The sequence below is a fragment of the Arvicanthis niloticus genome, chromosome 7 (genome assembly GCF_011762505.2).
Source record: "Arvicanthis niloticus isolate mArvNil1 chromosome 7, mArvNil1.pat.X, whole genome shotgun sequence".
In the NCBI taxonomy this organism is placed as follows: Eukaryota; Metazoa; Chordata; class Mammalia; order Rodentia; family Muridae; genus Arvicanthis; species Arvicanthis niloticus.
Genome location: NC_047664.1, coordinates 49,098,438 through 49,117,304, shown reverse-complemented (window position 1 = coordinate 49,117,304; position 18,867 = coordinate 49,098,438). Strand labels below are relative to the sequence as shown.

At 43.3% G+C, this 18,867-nt stretch overlaps 1 protein-coding gene across 2 annotated transcripts in view; it reads right to left on the bottom strand.

Moving 5' to 3' along the window:
• The window catches only part of Lap3 (leucine aminopeptidase 3), a 30,885-nt gene continuing 12,018 nt past the window's right edge, over window positions 1-18,867 (bottom strand). For both annotated transcript variants that reach the window (XM_034509421.2, XM_076938462.1), the window contains exons 4-15: window positions 17,690-17,805; window positions 15,818-15,872; window positions 15,342-15,447; window positions 14,233-14,392; window positions 12,301-12,465; window positions 9,420-9,578; window positions 8,111-8,235; window positions 6,783-6,871; window positions 5,844-5,946; window positions 3,482-3,561; window positions 1,464-1,573; window positions 1-794 (exon numbers count right to left, since the gene is read on the bottom strand). In XM_034509421.2, coding sequence (XP_034365312.1) covers window positions 605-794; window positions 1,464-1,573; window positions 3,482-3,561; window positions 5,844-5,946; window positions 6,783-6,871; window positions 8,111-8,235; window positions 9,420-9,578; window positions 12,301-12,465; window positions 14,233-14,392; window positions 15,342-15,447; window positions 15,818-15,872; window positions 17,690-17,805 — 1,458 coding nt within the window. In that variant the 3' untranslated portion in view covers window positions 1-604. The remainder of the gene's footprint in view (window positions 795-1,463; window positions 1,574-3,481; window positions 3,562-5,843; window positions 5,947-6,782; window positions 6,872-8,110; window positions 8,236-9,419; window positions 9,579-12,300; window positions 12,466-14,232; window positions 14,393-15,341; window positions 15,448-15,817; window positions 15,873-17,689; window positions 17,806-18,867) is intronic.

Below are 18,867 nucleotides of genomic sequence, written 5' to 3'. Positions count from 1 at the left end.
TTATCAGAAGGAAATATTGTAATTTATTTACTGCATTGGATCTGGATTTTGAAAGTTATATGAACACAAACTTAAACAATCCGCCTTAAGAATCAAAACTTGGAAAATGTAACAAATTCATTATATTTTCCTTTGTACATTTTGTTGGTGGTAGTGTGCCTTTTTTTTTTTTTTTTTTTTTTCCTTTTCTGTGACAGGTTTTCTCTGTATAGCCATGGCTATCCTGGAATTCATTCTATAAACCACAATGGTTTCAAACTCAGAAATCCAGCTGCCTCTGCCTCCCAAGTGTTGGGATCAAACTTGTGCACCACCATGCCTGGCTCCCTTTGTTCATTTTTATGAACTTAGATTTTCCCTGTCTTGTAAAAATAGTCAATTTTGCTTGAAAATACAAAATGTTTTAATAGTTTAAAGGACCTATATTAACTCATATATATCATTTAGATTTCCATGATTTAAGCATGCTAAAATATTCCAAAAATTAAGATGAAAAAAAAAACAACATTCATTTTTGTCTTTAAAAGATTTTCATTCATTTAAAAATATTTTGAAGGCCAAAAATCCAATTCAAGACAGATGGAGGAATTTCTGAGTGTTTGAACTAAGAACTGTCTTTACTGAAGCGAAGTAAGAACTCAATCAGAGTTCTTGTGGGCCGCCCACTCATTCCCTTCCGCAGGTAGGGAATCTCATCTTTGTTGGTCATCACACCTGCTATGTCTAAATGTGCCCACTTCGTATGAGTCACAAACTCTCGCAGGAATGCCGCAGCTGTACATGCACCTGCAGATCTGAAGAGACAGGCAAAACAGGATCACTTTTCCTTGTGTCAGAGTGCACTAACATGTCATTAAGAAGCCACATTCAGAGCCAGTGGGACAGCGGGGATTGTATGCTTCTTGTATGAGCCTCACAGCCTGAGCTCTGTCTCTGGAACACACATATACACACATACATGTGGAAGGAGAGCACCCAGTCCACAGGGTTGTCCGCTAACTTCTACATACATGCCCCAGGACCATGGCACATCCATCACTCCACACAAGGTAAATGAGTTGTAAAAATAATATTACATTTGTGCTAACTAGATTCTATCTACTATGAAAAGGAAAAACTTAATCTCATGTTATCCATTAAGAAATTAACCAGAAATCACTTCCAGAATATTTACTTGTAGTTATGGCTTTATGGGATGAATGACAAATTCTAAACTACTTTTTCTGTGTAATGGATTTCTATAGTTGTCATCACTGTTTTTTATTTTCTTAAAATAACCTTTAGATTTGAAATTTTCTAACATTAAGAGAACCCACTAGAGAAAAATTTAGCAGCAGTAAGCTTAGAAGTACTACAATGAAAGGAAGTTGGTTAGTTGTGAAATTTTCTGTAAGAAGGGGGAGACTGAAGGGTAGTTTGGCAAACAAGAATGATTGTAAAGAGAAATTTATCATTTCACATACCTGTATTTTCCAAGATTGTTGACATCAGCAAGCTGGCAATCTATGACTTGTCTTGTATAATGCTCAAAGAGAGGCATCCTCCAGACTCGGTCCCCTGTTTCTATGCTGGCCTGAAGAAAAGTATGACAGCGTGAGAGTACTTTATAGTCTGATGCGTGAATGAAGAGCCATTCTAGCCTGCTACTACAAGGCAGGGGAGTGAGGGGTGTCTACGATTGTCTAGCCTGCTACTACAAGGCAGGGGAGTGAGGGGTGTCTACGATTGTCTAGCCTGCTACTACAAGGCAGGGGAGTGAGGGGTGTCTACGATTGTCTAGCCTGCTACTACAAGGCAAGGGTGTGAGGGGTGTCTACGATTGTCTAGCCTGCTACTACAAGGCAGGGGAGTGAGGGGTGTCTACGATTGTCTAGCCTGCTACTACAAGGCAGGGGAGTGAGGGGTGTCTACGATTGCTTTAGGTCACAAAAGATTTATCCCAGAATTAGGAAATAGGACATTTAATACATTCGCAGTTGGAGCCTTTAGGCTCTGAGAGTTTTAACTAAAGTGGGAGACTCGGAATGGTCTAGTCACCTTGATCTGCTAGAGACATGCATGCTAGACCTCCATCACTGAAAACCAAGTCCGGAGACAAGATGACATCATTCATGCATTGCCTAACTCCCCATTCATTTGCTGATACTAAGCTTTCTAGCACTGCTGAGCTGCAGTGTTAACATCTGCACCATCAAAAGTACAGGCTCAAACGGCAGGCTGGTATACTCATTTTCACGAGAAGTAAAAAATAAAGCTTCAGAGTAAAAGGTCAAAAAGCAGCGGCAGAACCTGTTGTTTTAGGAAATAAGTATATCAGATGCATTAGCTGCCTCTGGGAAAAGCAGACTAAAGGCTGCTTGATTGCTGACTTAATTATGCCTGTGAACACATTATTTTAGCTAGGAGAGTAAATAACTCAAAAAACCCAAATACTGTGTGTACCATGATGATAGAGGGATGCTCTGTAATATGGAAGGCCAGGAGAGGTTCCTGGCTCAGCCTTCAAGGAAATAGCTTGGCTATTAGAGAAACTGAGAGTGAGCCTCACAAAATAGATAGAGACACGGGGGAAGCACTGCCAAATGAGAAGTAAATCTAGGACATTAAATAAACTCATAAGTGTCTTCATGGATTATGTGTCTATTCCTCTAGTAAGCTGCCCTAACTGCTTGTGAAAGAATGCATGAGCTGCCAGATGGAGCTGCCAAGCAGCCACATGGAGCTCTGGAGACACAGCTGTTAGAGGGCATGGAACAGACAAACTTTATCATGAGGACTCTGAGCACATATCAGGTCTGAACACTGTCCAAAGGGGAGGACATAGCAAACAGCTAGCAACGGAGCTGAAGCAGGACAGCCACATAAGTGAGCCAGAAGAGAGGGTGACAGAAGTTAAGGACTAGGGTCATTCCTGCCATCTGTTGGCTAGAAACAGGCTAGATTAGGCTAACAGTGGTATTGGCAGGCAAAGCCAGTAGCAGTGAGTGCAGTGTAATGTGTAATGGGGGCAGGGGCAGGATGGAAGATGACTGGGGGAAGGGCGCAGAGCAGAGCAGAGCAGAGCAGAGCAGAGCAGAGCAGAGCAGAGCAGAGCAGAGCAGAGCAGGGACTCCTCCTCAATGACACACCCAAGAGCTCTGTCTACACTGCTGGATCCACACGCATTCAGTAGAGGGGCATTCTTTCACAAAGTTGGCCTCGTGCCCTTTCTACCTCAGAGCTTCTCAATCTTGGCCATGTAATTTGTCAGTTATTTTAACACCATTCTGCAGCTATAAGGACAGGGAAGGAAGTGGTGTCACACCTCTAATTTACAAGTATCTTTAGAAAAACTCACTGAATCAAGTTTATTGCTATGACCTATTTTCAATTCAAAGGCAACCCAACAGGTAGAAATCACTTTAACACAGGTCTTGATTAAGCCTATTATTCAAGGGCCCTTAGCATCACTGTAACTTGTAGGTATATGACTTAGGCCTACCTCAAATAGTTTGTTCCAGAGCCAGGACGAATTGGTAAAGACTCCAGTGGCACCTGATCCCAGGGCTACGTCCATGGCACCTGTAAGACACAGTTCCTGAGGTCAGTGCCAGTCTCCCCTGCTGTTCAGACCACAACTGCTGTCCCCAAATCTATTATTGGCCCTTCATTATAAAAGGTATATAAGCTTGGGAATAGTCACTTGTATAGCTAGTTATGTCTCTCAAAGCTACAAGTCCCCTCTATTGTGGAAAATGCAGAAATGAAAATTATATCAATTTTCATCAACAAGCCCATTCCAAGGTAACTGTCGGTTTTTTTGGATGGTTCTTTCTAGAGTTCTAAACAGTTAAGAGTAAGGTACTACTATTCGTCCTCTATCTGCAGCTACCAGCATAGACCTGGCACACAAGGAGTTAAATACACTGCCATTCATTTGCTATCAATTATATATCAGATACTATAGCAAGTTGTAATTATTTGAGGCCTATGAGGCATCTCTGTGGGATATGTGTGTCACATTTTAGCCCATCAATTTAATGCCTTATCTTTGAAGTTGGTAGGTTTTGATACAATATTCATTTTTCCTCAAAAGTTTTCAACTAAACTTATAAATATTTCCATCAGTTTTAAAAATTCTCATAAAAGGATAAAAACTATAAACAATATGTAGTATTTTCACTTAAAAGAACAGAAAATGACAAGCATAAATATTTAATGTACTATCTTGATTTAAGAGGATTTCATAATACACATTTTAAATTACTGTGTTTTCTAAAACTCTACAGCTGTTGTCACAGTTCCAGATGCAATACAGAAGCACACTTACTGACAAGGACCAGTCTAGCTGGCCAGTGCTATCTCAGCGGCTCCAGGCCACCGATCTCTCTATCACTGCACCGACTTTGCCATGGATGCCTCTTCAAGTTTTAAGTTTTTAGGAAATGAATAGGGAGACCAAATGCTTCAGAAATTATATAATGCCCAATTTAAAAATGTATGAAACTGCCAAAATGAAACTACATCTTTGTATACCAGCTTTAAAAATTAGTTAAAAAGGGAAGACTTTGGGCTGGAGAGATGGCTCAGTGGTTAAGAGCTCTGACTGCTCTTCCAGAGGTCCTGAGTTCAATTCCCAGCAACCACATGGTGGCTCACAACCATCTGTAATGGGATTCAATACCCTCTTCTGGTGTGTCTGAAGACAGCTACAGTGTACTTATATATAAAATAAATAAATCTTAAAAAAAAAAAAAAAGGGAAGACTTTAAAGAAAAAATAGAAATAAAAAGGAATTCGTAGTGAACCACTGTGCACTGCTATTACACCCACAAGGGAACATGAAATGACGTCTGCTCCAGTGAAGGGTTCCTTGACTCAGGAAAGATCACAACCAAAGACACAGATGATCTGGATTTTATCTTAGAAGAAGTACATATAAATTCCTAGGGAGAGATCTTTGGATGGAAGGTTGTGAGTTTGGGGATTGTTCAACAAGCCACCATCCCTCTCACCCATCAGGAATCTCTGCAGTCTCTATAGAGCCGAGCCAAGGCCCTCAGGGAAAACTGGCATCCAGCAGGCTCCATGCAGCCCTTCCCAACCCTTACAACTGTGAAGCAAGTAGAGCCGGCCTCAGGTACTGACACTGGAGGCCAAGAAAATCCATGCAGCTGCCCAGCTAGTGAGTAGGAGTTAAACCCAAGCTGACCCCAAAGCCAGGGCTCTCCTCACATGCCTATCACTGCTGTGTGTCCATTAAACAAAGATCTTGCTACCCCCCAAATTTCTTTACAGTATGAATTATAAGTTTAGAAAATTGATTGGATATCAGATATATAATTAGTATATTTAAAAATGCCACTGATTTTGAAATGTATTGGCCTTTTTAGATTTGCATTAGATGGCAATCGTAACAAAAAACATATCTCTCTCTCTCTCTCTCTCTCTCTCTCTCTCTCTCTCTCTCTCTCTCTCTCTCTCTCTGTTTTTGAATCAGGATTTGACCCATCTGTTAAAAGTTACCTCTGAAGAACCAGAAAGATGGCTTAGTGCTTGACACCAAGCCTCACAACCTAACTGTGATCCCTGACACCCACATGGTAGAGGGAAATCAAGTCATACAAGTTAACCTCTGACCTCCACACATGCACTGTGGCATACATAAAGTTACTGTGGAATGCTTTCAAAGGAGAGAACTAATATTGAGATCATTTTATAACTGCAGAGGCAGTTCCTTTACTGAAGGATCTTTGGATGTGATTAAAGTAAACCAAGTTTCAGCAAAATAACACCCAGAGTACAGTGTGTGCACTGCACCCAACAAGTAAGGTTTCAGACGAGACGAGAAATTGTGGTCTGACCTGTTAAGGTAGCAGCATTGATGATGACCTTGGGATTGAAGGTGTGTGCATAACAGAGTGCATCGGCCAGGATGAGCCTGCCCTCAGCATCAGTGTTATCGACCTGCAGAGATAAAAAGCAGAAGGGCTTAAACAACCGAGGAGTGAATATGAAACCCAGACACAACAGCATTTGATTTTAAAGTGGGGAAAGGTCAGCCTGTTGTGAGGTAGTTAAAGGACACATATTTTAGCTATAGCAGGAACGTTTCTAATCTGGAGGGTAACTTTGTAAGTCCCTGCCCTGGCTGCTGATACCTACACTGGAAATAAGTAGGGAAATGTCTGGTCCATTAGAATGGCAAACATTAACAAGAAGGAAAACTGGGAAGAAATAGTGGAAGAATGACAGGGCTGACGGGGCAGCATGCCTGCCTCCCCATCTCCCATCTCCCCTTTCAACCAAAACCAAGACCTTAAGGAAATCTGAAAGGCAGTCTGAACTCTTAAGCTCTTAAAATTTTTAGTAACCCTTTGTAATCCCATATTCTTCCCTCAGCAGAAGGCACAGCGTCCTGAGCAGTGCACACACGCACATTTGTGCTCCACAGATGCCAGAGCACAGAGCCCAGGTGCAAGGCAGGGCTTTCTAATCGAGCATCCAATAGGGAAGCTCCTCATGGCACAAGCACCTCCAAGAGCCCATGCTTTCCTGGTGTAGCGTGCTCTGCAGGCCAGGCCGCACATCCCAGATCAGAACGTATAGCACAGCTCGTGGGAGATAGAGCAGGGGAGAAAAAATACTCTAAAAATCTCCATCAGAAACTAACTGTGCTGAAAACATCACCTTGCCCCAAAGAGCAGCTGGCGTCCTATTCCCAAGTTACACTGCAGTTGTGTGGCCAAGATGGGGTTCTGAGAAATGCCACATGGGGGCTGTTTTGTTTTCCCTTCACAAACCTGGATGGTCTTCCCATTCCTGGCTCTGACAACATCCCCTGGTTTGTTGGCCTTGCCGCTAGGCATATTCTCACAAAGAGGGGCCAGACCTATTGGAAAGACATAGGAAAGAACGTGAGACATGCTGGATCCAAAAATGCCGTCCTTTGGGACAAGAGGCTGCCAGAGAGCCATCGAAAGCATACAAATACAGGCTTCACTTTCACAAGTGACAAAATTTGGTAACACCAATGGCACAACTGAGACTGTATCAGGCAGAACACAGGTAACATGGTCTAACTGATTTTAACCCAGAAGTAAATGCAACTTACAGAGGGCCTCAGAACAGCCTAGACCTTTTAAACTGCCAGTGTCATGAAGAAAAGGAGAAGTAATGGGGCTCTTAGCAAGAAAAGTCAGAGAATGTAACACCCAGATGCAATGTACTATCTTTGCTGGGGCTCTAGATTTGAAAACTAAATATGGGAGCTAGAGAGACAGCTTAGGGCTAAGAGTGTACACTGCTTTTAGAGGACCTGAGTTTGGTTCCCAGCACCCAGCCTGTGACTACTGCTCCAGTGGCTTCAATGCCCTCTCTGGTCTCCATGGGCACCTGCACTCACATGTACACAGAACCATATGCTGATATACATAATTTAAAAAAAAAAACAGTCTTATAAAATACCAAGTATATCCAAAATGGACTTCTTTAGACAACTGGTAAATTTTTACTAGGTTATTATATTGAGTCTTTTGAAACATAATTGTATTATTATTACATAGAATATAATTTTCTTAGAGACATGTTAAAAGTACTCAGAGGTGAAAACATGTTGAAATATCAGCATATTGATTTCCAATAACACAGTTTTTTATTAAAAAAAAAAAAAACCAAACAAACAAACCCACTGTTCACAGGACAAGAAGACTATGAAGCTGGAATGTCTCTGTAAGGGAGATTCAGCCCTTGCACTAACTGCTTATTTGTATCAGGCATCGAATGGAGCACAGTCCTATGAGGTGTCAGGAAACGAGGCAGAGACGAGCCCTCCGCTCCACATACTCAGGTTTTCTTGCTGGAGGAAGGTACAAATGTGACTTTTGTGGTCCTAATGCTAACCACTTTTGCCTAAGTAAGACAAGTCAGCAGAAGTCATAGCCTACTGTCTGCAAAACCCATTTAACTCAGTCCCCTCAGACAGAAAACACCTCTTTCAGCCAAACAGTGGATGCCTGATGAGAAGCTCCTTAAAAGTGTCTTCTCAGAAAGAAAGGAACTGTCTGATGCTTCGGTTCTACCACATGGCTAGGTTTGGAAGCACTGTGAGGCACAACCCTCCCCTCCTTACCTATGATATTAATGGGCAAATTGAGCTTTGCTGCAGACACAATGGCCGAGCATATTGTTGCAGCTCCTCCCATATCAGCCCTCATGAGGTCCATATTTGCAGAAGCCTTGATGGAGATACCTCCACTGTATGAAAAAGGAAGACCGTGTGCAACATTAATAATAGTGATGTTGAGAGCCTAAATCACTTTCTTAAAAACAGAGATACGGCCATCAAGATGGGTAAGGACAAAGGTCCCTGCTGCCAAGCATAATAACCTGTGTTTGAGTCTCCCAACCCACATGGTGGAAGGAGAGAACTGATTCCACTGACTTCCATGTGACTGCTGTGGCACTTGGGTCTCCATATGCATACACACCACACATAATAAATACACAAAAATGTAAAACCCAACATCATTCATGTGGTGGTGTATGCCGGCAATCACAGAATTCTGGAGGCTGAGGAAGAATTTCAATTTGAAGGCCAGATGGGATGACACATCAAGATTGTCTCAAAACAAACACAAATCCCATACAAACTCGGAGTTTGCCACATAGAAGCACCACATACCTGCCAAAGAAAATCAAGTTTCTAAACTTGCAATCTGAATTACTTCAATTCTACATCCTTTATACAGACAGAAAATAATTCCTGAAATATGGATAAGTGAGGCAGGTCCTTTAATTTCTGTTTGAATGGAATCTGACCAGGTGCCATTAGAAACATCAAGCCACCTATGATCCATCTCTGCTTTCTATCATCAACACCAATACCAACAAAGACTATCTCATCAGCAATAAATAAATTAATTAACTATCTTTGAATTAACTAACCCATGAAACCTGAAGGTCATGAAATCCAACCAGCCCATGGAACACTGAAGCATTCCCCTCAAGCACACAAGACAGAAGAGGTAACAAACAGTTCTTCTGACACCTGCTGGTGGCAGATGGCTACTGAATGAGAAAAGGCACAGGGAAGGTATCTATGTGCAAAGTGTATGTATTTGTGTAATGCATGCTTGCATGTGTGTGGGCGTGACAAGCACTTTACTAACTGAGCCATCTCCTAACCCACTGACTCTAACTTGGTGGTATGACTTTGAACAAAGAACTTCTGAACTGAGGTTCCTCAGCTGTTGGTCGAAGGACCGACGGTATATAAAGTTCCTAATGTCTCAGGTGTAGACAAGCATGCAATTTCAAAACTGACAGCACAATACATCTACTATAATGTGGAAGACCTGATCAAACCCTATGCTTATCAATCACACAAAACATACATGGCATTCACCAACCCAGAGAGCACAGACACCCCCAAGAAGTACCTGTCAAAGGTAATGCCCTTTCCCACAAACACCAGGGGTGCTTCAGTTGCGTTGGGGCTGCCTGTGTAGTGGATTTCCAAGAAGACTGGTGGTTCTTCAGACCCCTTGGCTACACTTAGGAACGAACCCATTTCTTGTTCCTCTATCCAGGACTTGGGTCTACAGGTCAGAAAAAGGAAAAGGGAAAACTGTTACATTTATTCCAACAACTTAGAAAAATTTCAACAGTATGCCAAAAAATGCACAACATACAAGTTATTCATATTCTAAACAGGACCTGGTGCACTCAGTGGTAGGGCATGTCCTTAGTATGCACAAGGCCATGAGCTCCAAGCCCAGCATCAGGCTACAAACACAGGCTGAAGGCACCAGTGATCATAGCCTATTGTTTGCTTCTGTCTACTCGCAGGTAGACTTCACTCTGGAGATACGTAAACTGTATCTCCAGATATCTCCAGTAAACTGTATCAACAGTAAACTGACAGCAGGTACTCCTCTACCAAGGATTAGACAACTCCTCAGAGAACTTCTACTTGGTAACTAATAGAAATCCAGGTCATAAATAGTGTTCAATACTCCGTATTTCTGGTTTTAATTTGAAAATGAAATTAGCAAGTCTCTTAGTCCACAGTGGGGAATTTAAAGTCAAGGTGTTCAGCTTCGTTTTTATATTACTAATAATGGAACACACACAAAACTAACAAAAACAAGGCTGTCCTACAACAACAGGAATAAAATATCTGGTTTCTTTGCTTGTCTTTTCAGCTGCAAGTGCAATTTGAGATGTCTCTGAATGGGAAAAGTATTTAGTTCTCATAATAAACAGACTCAGTGCAGGTAACATGAACCCCCACCTTAGTGCAAACTAGAACGCAGACGCCATATTGCTATTCTTTCTAGGTTAAGGAACAAGTAACTGTTCTGTATTGATTTCTAGCCACAATAACAAAGCCTGAACTACTAGATGACCAGCACTAACCAGATCCAAGAACTACTCCTGTACTTGCCTGCCCATTTAGTCAGATTATTACACTAAAATTGTCCCCTTATTTCAAAGGGAAACCAGAAACATAAATCACATAAAAAACACAAGCTTATAATGTGTAGACATTTCTAAATCCAAGCTTTGTACTTAATATTTTATTTGCTGAGTTGCCCTTCTGGAAGAGCTGTATTTCTTTGAAGCAGCTCTACCTACCTACCGTGAATGGGGTGTGGTACATCTGTGTCACAGTGTGAGTCACAGGCCACCTGCGCATCATGCTGGTCTCCGAACTCTTCTTCCCTCTGCTCACCCACAGCCTGGTTTCCCAAGACTGCTGAACACCTTTCCAGAAACTCCTGGTCTGTTAACATTTAAAGTGACCTTTAGCACTCCGCTGCCATCCATCTTCACTCAGGCCTCCTCCTGCTTCTGCAGCAGCCTCCCAGACCCACTGTCCTGCCTGTCCTGACCTTTGCAGCCAGATCCATCACTGTGCATGCCTACCTGCAAACATCAGGCATTCCCTGACCTGGCAGCATCTTCACTACAGGCTGACACAGCAGAGCACTGGCATCTCTTCTGAGACAGGACACATCCATAGAACCTACACACTGACAGCCTCAGCACATAGAAACTATCGAAATAGGGACTTTCCCAAAAGAACAAACAGAAACCATGAACTCTGATCACAATTAAATGCTGAAGAATCCCCTTACAGGAAAAGATCCCTTGAGAAACAACTCTGAAAGTAAAGTAAAAGAGTCTGTTCGTTTACTTTCATCAGAACCCCCATGCTCACTGGGTGTGTAATGGGTTGAGGACAGTTCTTGAAAGGGAAATGAAAACTAGAGGAACTGACTGTGAGTACCACTGACAAACACTCGGGAGGCCCGGCAAGGCAACCATGTAGTTAAGGTCACGAGGCAGCTGGGTCTCACTCTGTGTCTACTCAGTATACTGCACTCTTCACCTACATCATGAGCAGAAACGTAGACAGGACAACACATAAGAACCTGTAAGTTCTGTAAATGTTAACCAGGGCCTGGAGAGATGACTCAGTTCAAGAGTACTGGCTGCTCTTCCAGAGGACTTACGTACAATTCCTAGGCCCCATACAGTGCCCCAGAACTGTCTTAACTCCAGTTCCTGGGGATTCAACACCCTCTTCTGGTCTTCTTGGGTTCAAAGCATTCATACACTACAGAAACATACGTGCACGCTAAATACTCACACATATAAAATAAAGATATTTTTTAAAAAATTAACTAGCTAGCCTTTCACCTAGGAATTCAACTCCTAAACTTTTACTCAAAAGTAATGAACATGAAAGTTATACCTCCATTTTAATCCACAAAATAAATTTTTAAAAAATCACACAACACAGTATGAAATCATATAACTCTCTCGAAGGTGAGGAACGCAAACCTCAATTGTAGCGCTACCTGACTTTGTATATAGCTGCTAGTGGGCTCCATTTAGGATCTTGACTTGTGTTGGTCAGGGATTCTGTTGATGAGATAAAACACCATAGCCATCAAGCAACTTGGGGAGGGGAGTTTATTTCGGCTTACACTTTTCGGAAACAGGCATTACTGAGGAAAGTCAGGACAGGAACTCAAACAGCAGCCTAGAGGAAAAGCTAACGCAGAGCCCATAGATGGGTGCTGCCTACTACTCAGTCCTCGTGGCTTGCTCAACCTGCTTGCTTATAGAACCCAGGACCACAGGTTCAAGGGTGGGGCTGCCCACAGTGAGCCACATCAATAGTAAATCAACCGACATCCCTTCTTCCAAAGGGACTTTAGCTTGCATCAAATTGATATAAAGCCAAACAGCACACACTGTTCTTTTGGCTGTACATCCATCCCATGAGTCCATGACATAATCATAAATTACCTGATATGGACCTCTGTTTTACTACTGGCACTTTTGAGATTTTTTTCAATAATTTCAGCAAATCTGGTTGGCGTCATCTCATTGGCTGGAGACTCCATCAGCTGGCGGGCCAAGTTCTGCCCAGAAGCAAAGAGGACCCCTTTCTCCCAGGCCTCGAGATCACCGCTGTGGAAGAAAAAGAGTTATGCTCAAATAATCTCAAGAACACTGGCCTTTCTGCTGCTAAGTGAGGCACTTATCTTAAAAAAATCAAGACTACAAGCAAAAAATGATTGCCAAAGACCTAGATCCATCCTGTGAGTAAAAAAACAAGCCCACACCACTGAGGAAGTAAGATAAATCTGGCTAAGCAGTCCACTTTAAGAATCTCTCCCTTTGCCAGGCTATGGTGGCGCACGCCTTTAATCCCAGCACTTGGGAGCCAGAGGCAGGCAGATCACTCTGAGCTTGAGACCAACCTGGATTATAGAGCAAGTTACAGGAGAGCCAGGGCTACACAAAGAAACCTTGTGTCGAAAGAACAAGAGTGTGTGTGTGTGTGTGTGTGGTCTGATAGGTATATGAAGCTGTAAATCTACCTGCAAAGGTTATGTAAGGATTCCTACCCAAAGTCCGGTTCACTGCAGAGATGACCAGCCCAAGTACTAACTGTGAAGCCAGCAAGCAGCAAGCAGCAAACATTCAGATGGGGGAGTTGTTGGCTCTGCCACCGTACTGTCCCTGATCTAAGTCCCAACCCACTGGACAGCAAGGATTAGCTTTAGGAGAGAACACACAAAGGTGCACACTGCATGATCCTAGCTCTTTGACTGCAGCTAATATGGGCAACATGGAGACAGGCAAATTAATAGCTGGCATCGCAGGGCATTCACTATGTGCCACCCACCTGACACATTTTATCTTGGGATTATCATACACACTATGATATCAACCAGGAATGATAGTACATGCCTGTACTTACTGCACTGCAGGGGCCAAGGCAGCAAGATTGTGAGTTCAAAACGAATCTAAGGCTATATAATGGGACTCTGTTAAAACTCAAAACTCCACACCAGGATTACAACTCTCCTATATAAAAAAAGAAAGAAGGCTGGAGAGATGGCTCAGTGGTTAAGAGCACTGACTGCTTTTAGAGGACCTGAGTTCAATACCCAGCAACCACATGGTGGCTCACAACCATCTGTAATGGGATCCGATGCCCTCTTCTGGTGTTTCTGAAGACAGCCACAGTGTACTCATATAAATAAAATAAATCTAAAAAAGGAAGAAATACAGATTTGGGAGGTTAACTGAGGTTTCCCCAAGTGATGGGGACGGGATTTGAATGTGGGTTGACTGTCTACAGAACCTTCATTTCCAACCAGTCTTTAGCAGATACTAACCACCATTCTATGCCAAGAGCAACCCACTGGCATCACAGCTCCTGGAGCTGAAGATCTCTTACTGTCTGTCCCTGACAGCACAGACCAGTCAAGACTGGAATAGAGCTGGAGTAATAGGTGGTCAGTTGTCTTCTGAAAGCATCTTCCACCATGGACCACCAAGGCAAAGATGGAATGCTCCCATCCACACAGGTCTAACGTTTAGCGTGTCAGCAGGTATGAGATCAATGGGAAGTATTTGGATAAAAGCCTATTAGGATATTCTGTCGAGTCATCCCTCCTTCTGGGAAAAGCCTACATTGCGAATGGTTCTTAGTGACCAGCAAGTACAGAAGATTCTCAGGAGCCACAGAGGAGTCACACACATGACAAGAGCCAGGAGCAGAGCTTGCGGACAATTATCACACTGTAAAGAGGGCCGAGGCAGGATAGGGTACACACAAGCCACACAGCACTGCTGGACACTGAGAAGCAGGCAGCTCATTTCCCAAACATGCTGTGAGGATGCCTGCCTGCGAGCGCCACTCACACCCTGGTTTCCTTCCATCACCTTCCATGGAGCTTCGCCGACACAGCCACCTTCTTTTTCTGCTTTAGGTCATCATACTCGTAGAGACCAAGCACAGCTCCTTCTGCAGCAGCTTGAGCATCTCCACAGGGATCCACCTCCACCGACGGCAGCTCCAGGTCTTGGACCTGCCTGCATCCCGCTTCAGACAGCAGAAGCAGAGAACTGAGTCAGCACAAAGCAGAGGCATGAGGTGCTGTGCCAGGGGAACAAACTGGCAACTGAGGTCTGCCTCTAAACTTTCATTTCCTCTTCTAGAAAGTGGATGATATGTGCCTCACAAGTCAAGCTGAGTACAGAGGTCAAAGGCACAGATCCTCACAAGGAGAGACCATCAGTGAGAGGCAGATATTACTAGGAGTATTTCAGAAGTGCTAGCGTTTCCTGACAAAGCTTCCCAATCACCAGGAGCTGCCAGATTAAAAGGACCAAGAAATGATGACGTTGAGGTTACATCCAAGCAACTGAGCAAAAACTATCATTAACGGCATTTATTAAAATTGAGTCAGTAAAAACTCCCAAATAAAAGTTAGGCATAGCTACTTAACTCTGAACGTAAACTTAATAAGCATTTATGATATACCCAGGCCAGGATTAGTCAAGCAAATTACTGCTGCCTCAGAGTGTTTCTCCAAGTGCATTTGGGGCAGCTGTCCTGTGGGAAAGGCTCTCCTGATGCTAGGCAACAAAGTGGCTCAATGACATCGACCTCAATTCCCCCAACCCACCTATCAAGCCAACTGGGACAGGCCCTGGTATTTTGCTAGCAATGAATAAGTATCCCACACTAATTTGTAAACAAAAGTCGGGCAACACCGTGGTTGCATTACGAAATAGAAAACCATCTACACATCACAATTTCTGATAGAAGATATTTCTAAGAAGAATTGGCAGCAAACCTCCCAACAGAAAATACTAAAAATAAAACTGTTGCAAGCTAGCCTCTGTATCTAGGTAAGGTCAGACATGTCTATATAAACGGAACTTGTTGAGCTGTGGCCTGGGAGCAGGGTAAGGCTGGTGGCAGTGAGTGGACAAAGAGAAAGGACCCTCGAGAACCTTCGGCTATTAAGTAAAAGGAGCAAGCAAACCTGCAACAGCAGCTCTGATGTTTTCTTTGCCTTCGTGCCAGTTTTCCTGGTCATCAACTCCAGCCGATCTCTTGCCAAGGCCGACCACCACCACGCTGGGGAAGTCCTGGTCCACAAACACACCAAGTCAACCACTGTAAATTTTTTAAACAGCTCCCCCAAAAAGGAATGATAGAGGGAGACAGAGCTGACAGAGAGTCACTCTAGGTTTAGCAAAGTGGAGCCCCGTGTGTTGGTAAGTACAACAGATGTGAGAGGCAGAGTGAGGGTTATCTTTCAAATAACTCTACAAGGGACGGTGCTCTCCCTCCACACTGAGGAACACAAGCTAGAGAGACGGCCATTCTCCTTTATGATCACAAGGAGCGCTTTTGCTTAGCGGAGCCACAAATGTTCTAACACAACTGCACCCACAGTAATGAGTACATGGGAGATCTCAATATGGATTCCAGACAAACATGACCTTCACTTCATACCTGATGCAGACCATAGAAGGTTCGAGTTTTGCCTGCCTTGAGAGGAGGTCCAGATCTAAAGGAAGAGGAGAGGGTTGTTTTAAACATTAGAGTTTGTGCTGTTCTCTTGGTAAATGACCTAAGCTTCAGCAGACACTCTTGGTAACGGCTTCTATTCTGTGCTTCACTGATGCCTTTACACAATGGATACAGGCTAGACTTCTCAGATGCAGCACTTTCACCTCAAAAAGTACCAAGCCAATATCCAGGCTAGACAGAACAGGAACACCAATTTAAAAACAGAGAAACCTGGTATAGTGGCTCATGCTTATAATACCTGAACTTGGCAAGCTGTGAAGAAGGACTGGATGTCCTGAGTTTGAGGCCAACCTGGACAATATAGTGAATTCCGCCTATAATACCAAATGTGGCCATGTCTTTGGTTTTTTGTTGTTTTTTGGTTTTTGGTTTTTTTTCCCAAAAAAGAAGGCAATACCATGGATAGGCAAAGTATTCCTGTGAGCAATGGATGGTGACTGTACTAAATAGTGGAAACCTTTTTACTAAAAGAAACACCATCAAAACAAAAAACAAAACAACAACAAAACAAACACTGCCTCCAGCATAGGCGGTTCCCAGATTGTTTACTGAGATGAGAGACAGCAATTTCCAAACAAAAGAGGTATTTTACAGTAGCCAGAGACCAGGTATTCTACAGGAGCACAGAGGCTGAGGCTGTAGCCCACAGGGACCCTGCAGGGAGGCCACTGCATTCTGGACTCTTACCAGGTTAGCTTCTGGGCTAATGATTTAGGTCCTTGTGAAGGCTATGTACTAGTAAAGAACTAGCAACCAAGAGGAGGTACAAACAAGTCCTACAATGAATTTATCAGATAATTACTATAGCTAGCAGGTGACACCTGGTACCTTCTAACATAGTTCGTTACCTGAGTAACAGGTCATTGAAGGGGCTTAGGCTACTATTTCAGCCCAATGTGGCCAGCAGCTCTAAAGTCTTCCTACTTCCTCTAGGACCTTGCTAATCTAGGAGAGAGAAGTCAGATCTCTGGCCCTCTGCAGACCACTGAATTTCAGGCTATATAGTCTTGCTAATCAGATGATCCACTCCTACTTTTAACATATGAAAAGCCTTCAAGCAGGGCAGAGGTGGCTCAAGCCTTTAATCCCAGCACTTGGGAGGCAGAGGCAGGCGGATTTCTGAGTTCAAGGCCAGCCTGGTCTACAGAGTGAGTGCCAGGACAGCCAGGGCTACACAGAGAAATTCTGTCTCAAAAAACCAAAAAAAAAAAAAAAAAAAAAAAAAAAAAAAAAAAAAAAAAAAGCCTTCAAAGTACAGCCATGAATTAACAAGGCAGGACCTTGGGCTGTTTTTAAATTATTCAGTTAAAGCACATTTAGAGACCCGTGCCAGACAGGAAAGTAGGAATTGTGAACCTGAGCCTAGGGAGTGGGCTGAGGAAATCTATTCCTTTCTAGATTCCTGTCAATCCTTCACAATAGGTTTGTGATCCGGCTAGAAACCATATGACTTCCCAGAACTGCAGACCCACCCACACTCAAACAACTGCCCAGCTTCTTCCAGAGCCTACTTTCATTTCCAGAGAACCTGCTGGTCAGGGCTCTATTAAGTTTATCTGATACAAGGAGAATAATCTCTTAAATCTTGGGGCCTTTAAGAACTACAACCCTGCCTTGTTTCATGGGAAATACATTTAATTCCAGCACACCAGGGAATGAGGCAGGTGATGAGTTTGATGCCAGCCAGCCTGGTCTACATAGTTTCAGGACAACCAGAGCAATATATCGAGACCCTGTCCCACGATGCAAAACAAACACACATACAAAAGGAACCCCAAATATAGCAACACTTACATGTTCAACATTTCCCTCAGCTTTCCAGACACCAACTTATTAAAACTCTCTCCTGCACTTGTAAACTGTGGCACGTCATCATCTTTGTCTTTGGAATAAATTCCTAAAACAAGGCCCTAAAAAAAATCAAGAAAGATAAATACAAAAAAAAAAAAAATCAAGAAAGATAAATACAATCAGAGTACATCCCTCAGAAGGCATTAGTTGCCCAAGGAGCAAACAATCCCATTAAAACTTTCCCTGAGCGGCCAAGAGCAGAGGTAAAGAGCAGAGCAGCACCTCCACCAGAGCAGCTGAAATCCCTGCCAGGGCATGATCAGAACTGGGTTATGTGAGATATCTTGGGCCAACCCTAAACCTGAAAATCACTTGTTTCAGAAACACTGTCTCAGGGTTTGGTCCTTTAAAATACTTGTGTTTTGACTCTGTCCACTCACTGGGTTGGCTACAGGACTTTCTGCTAACACTCAGAAGTGTCCAGTGAATGCTCAGAAAACCTGAGATTTTTGGAATACTTCAAATTTCAGGTTAGGGATGTCCACATTGTTTAGTAAGTACCCTGTCAGTCAGGGAAAGTATGTGACTTCGCAGAGAGGGCAGATGCAGGGCCTTCTGCCAAGCACTTAATGGTGTGGCCCTACATCTCTGTCACAAGCTTCAGGCCCCAAACACCTGAAATGAGGATGTAAAACTACTGTCATCATTTGACTTCACAAGGCAATTTATGACTTTTAAAATACTGCTCCCCTTCGGTCACTTCATCGGGCACTTTTCTCTCATTTGCTAGATAAGAAAACCTAGTCCCCGACACACTAGCTCCGGCCTAGTTAAACTTTGACAGTGCACATGCCTTCCTTCTGCTCTTGGTCCTTTGCAAAAACACCCCAGGTACTCCCGCCACCTGGTGCCCCATCTTTCCACTGAAGAAAACAGGCTTCCTTGGCATGGTAACTGCTAAGTTCTAACTTTCCCAAGATTGCTCGTCCTGGGGTTCCATGAGACCAAGCTGAGATTGTCTGTCCACTGTTACTGGGCAGGGCTGGAAAGGTGTCTACTTAACTCCTCTGCTATCTATGATAACTGCAGGGACCTGAGTTCAAGCTTCATCTGGAACATTCCTCCCTCACCAGATCCTGGAAGCATGACCTACTCCAGCGAGCCAACACCCTTCCAGACCC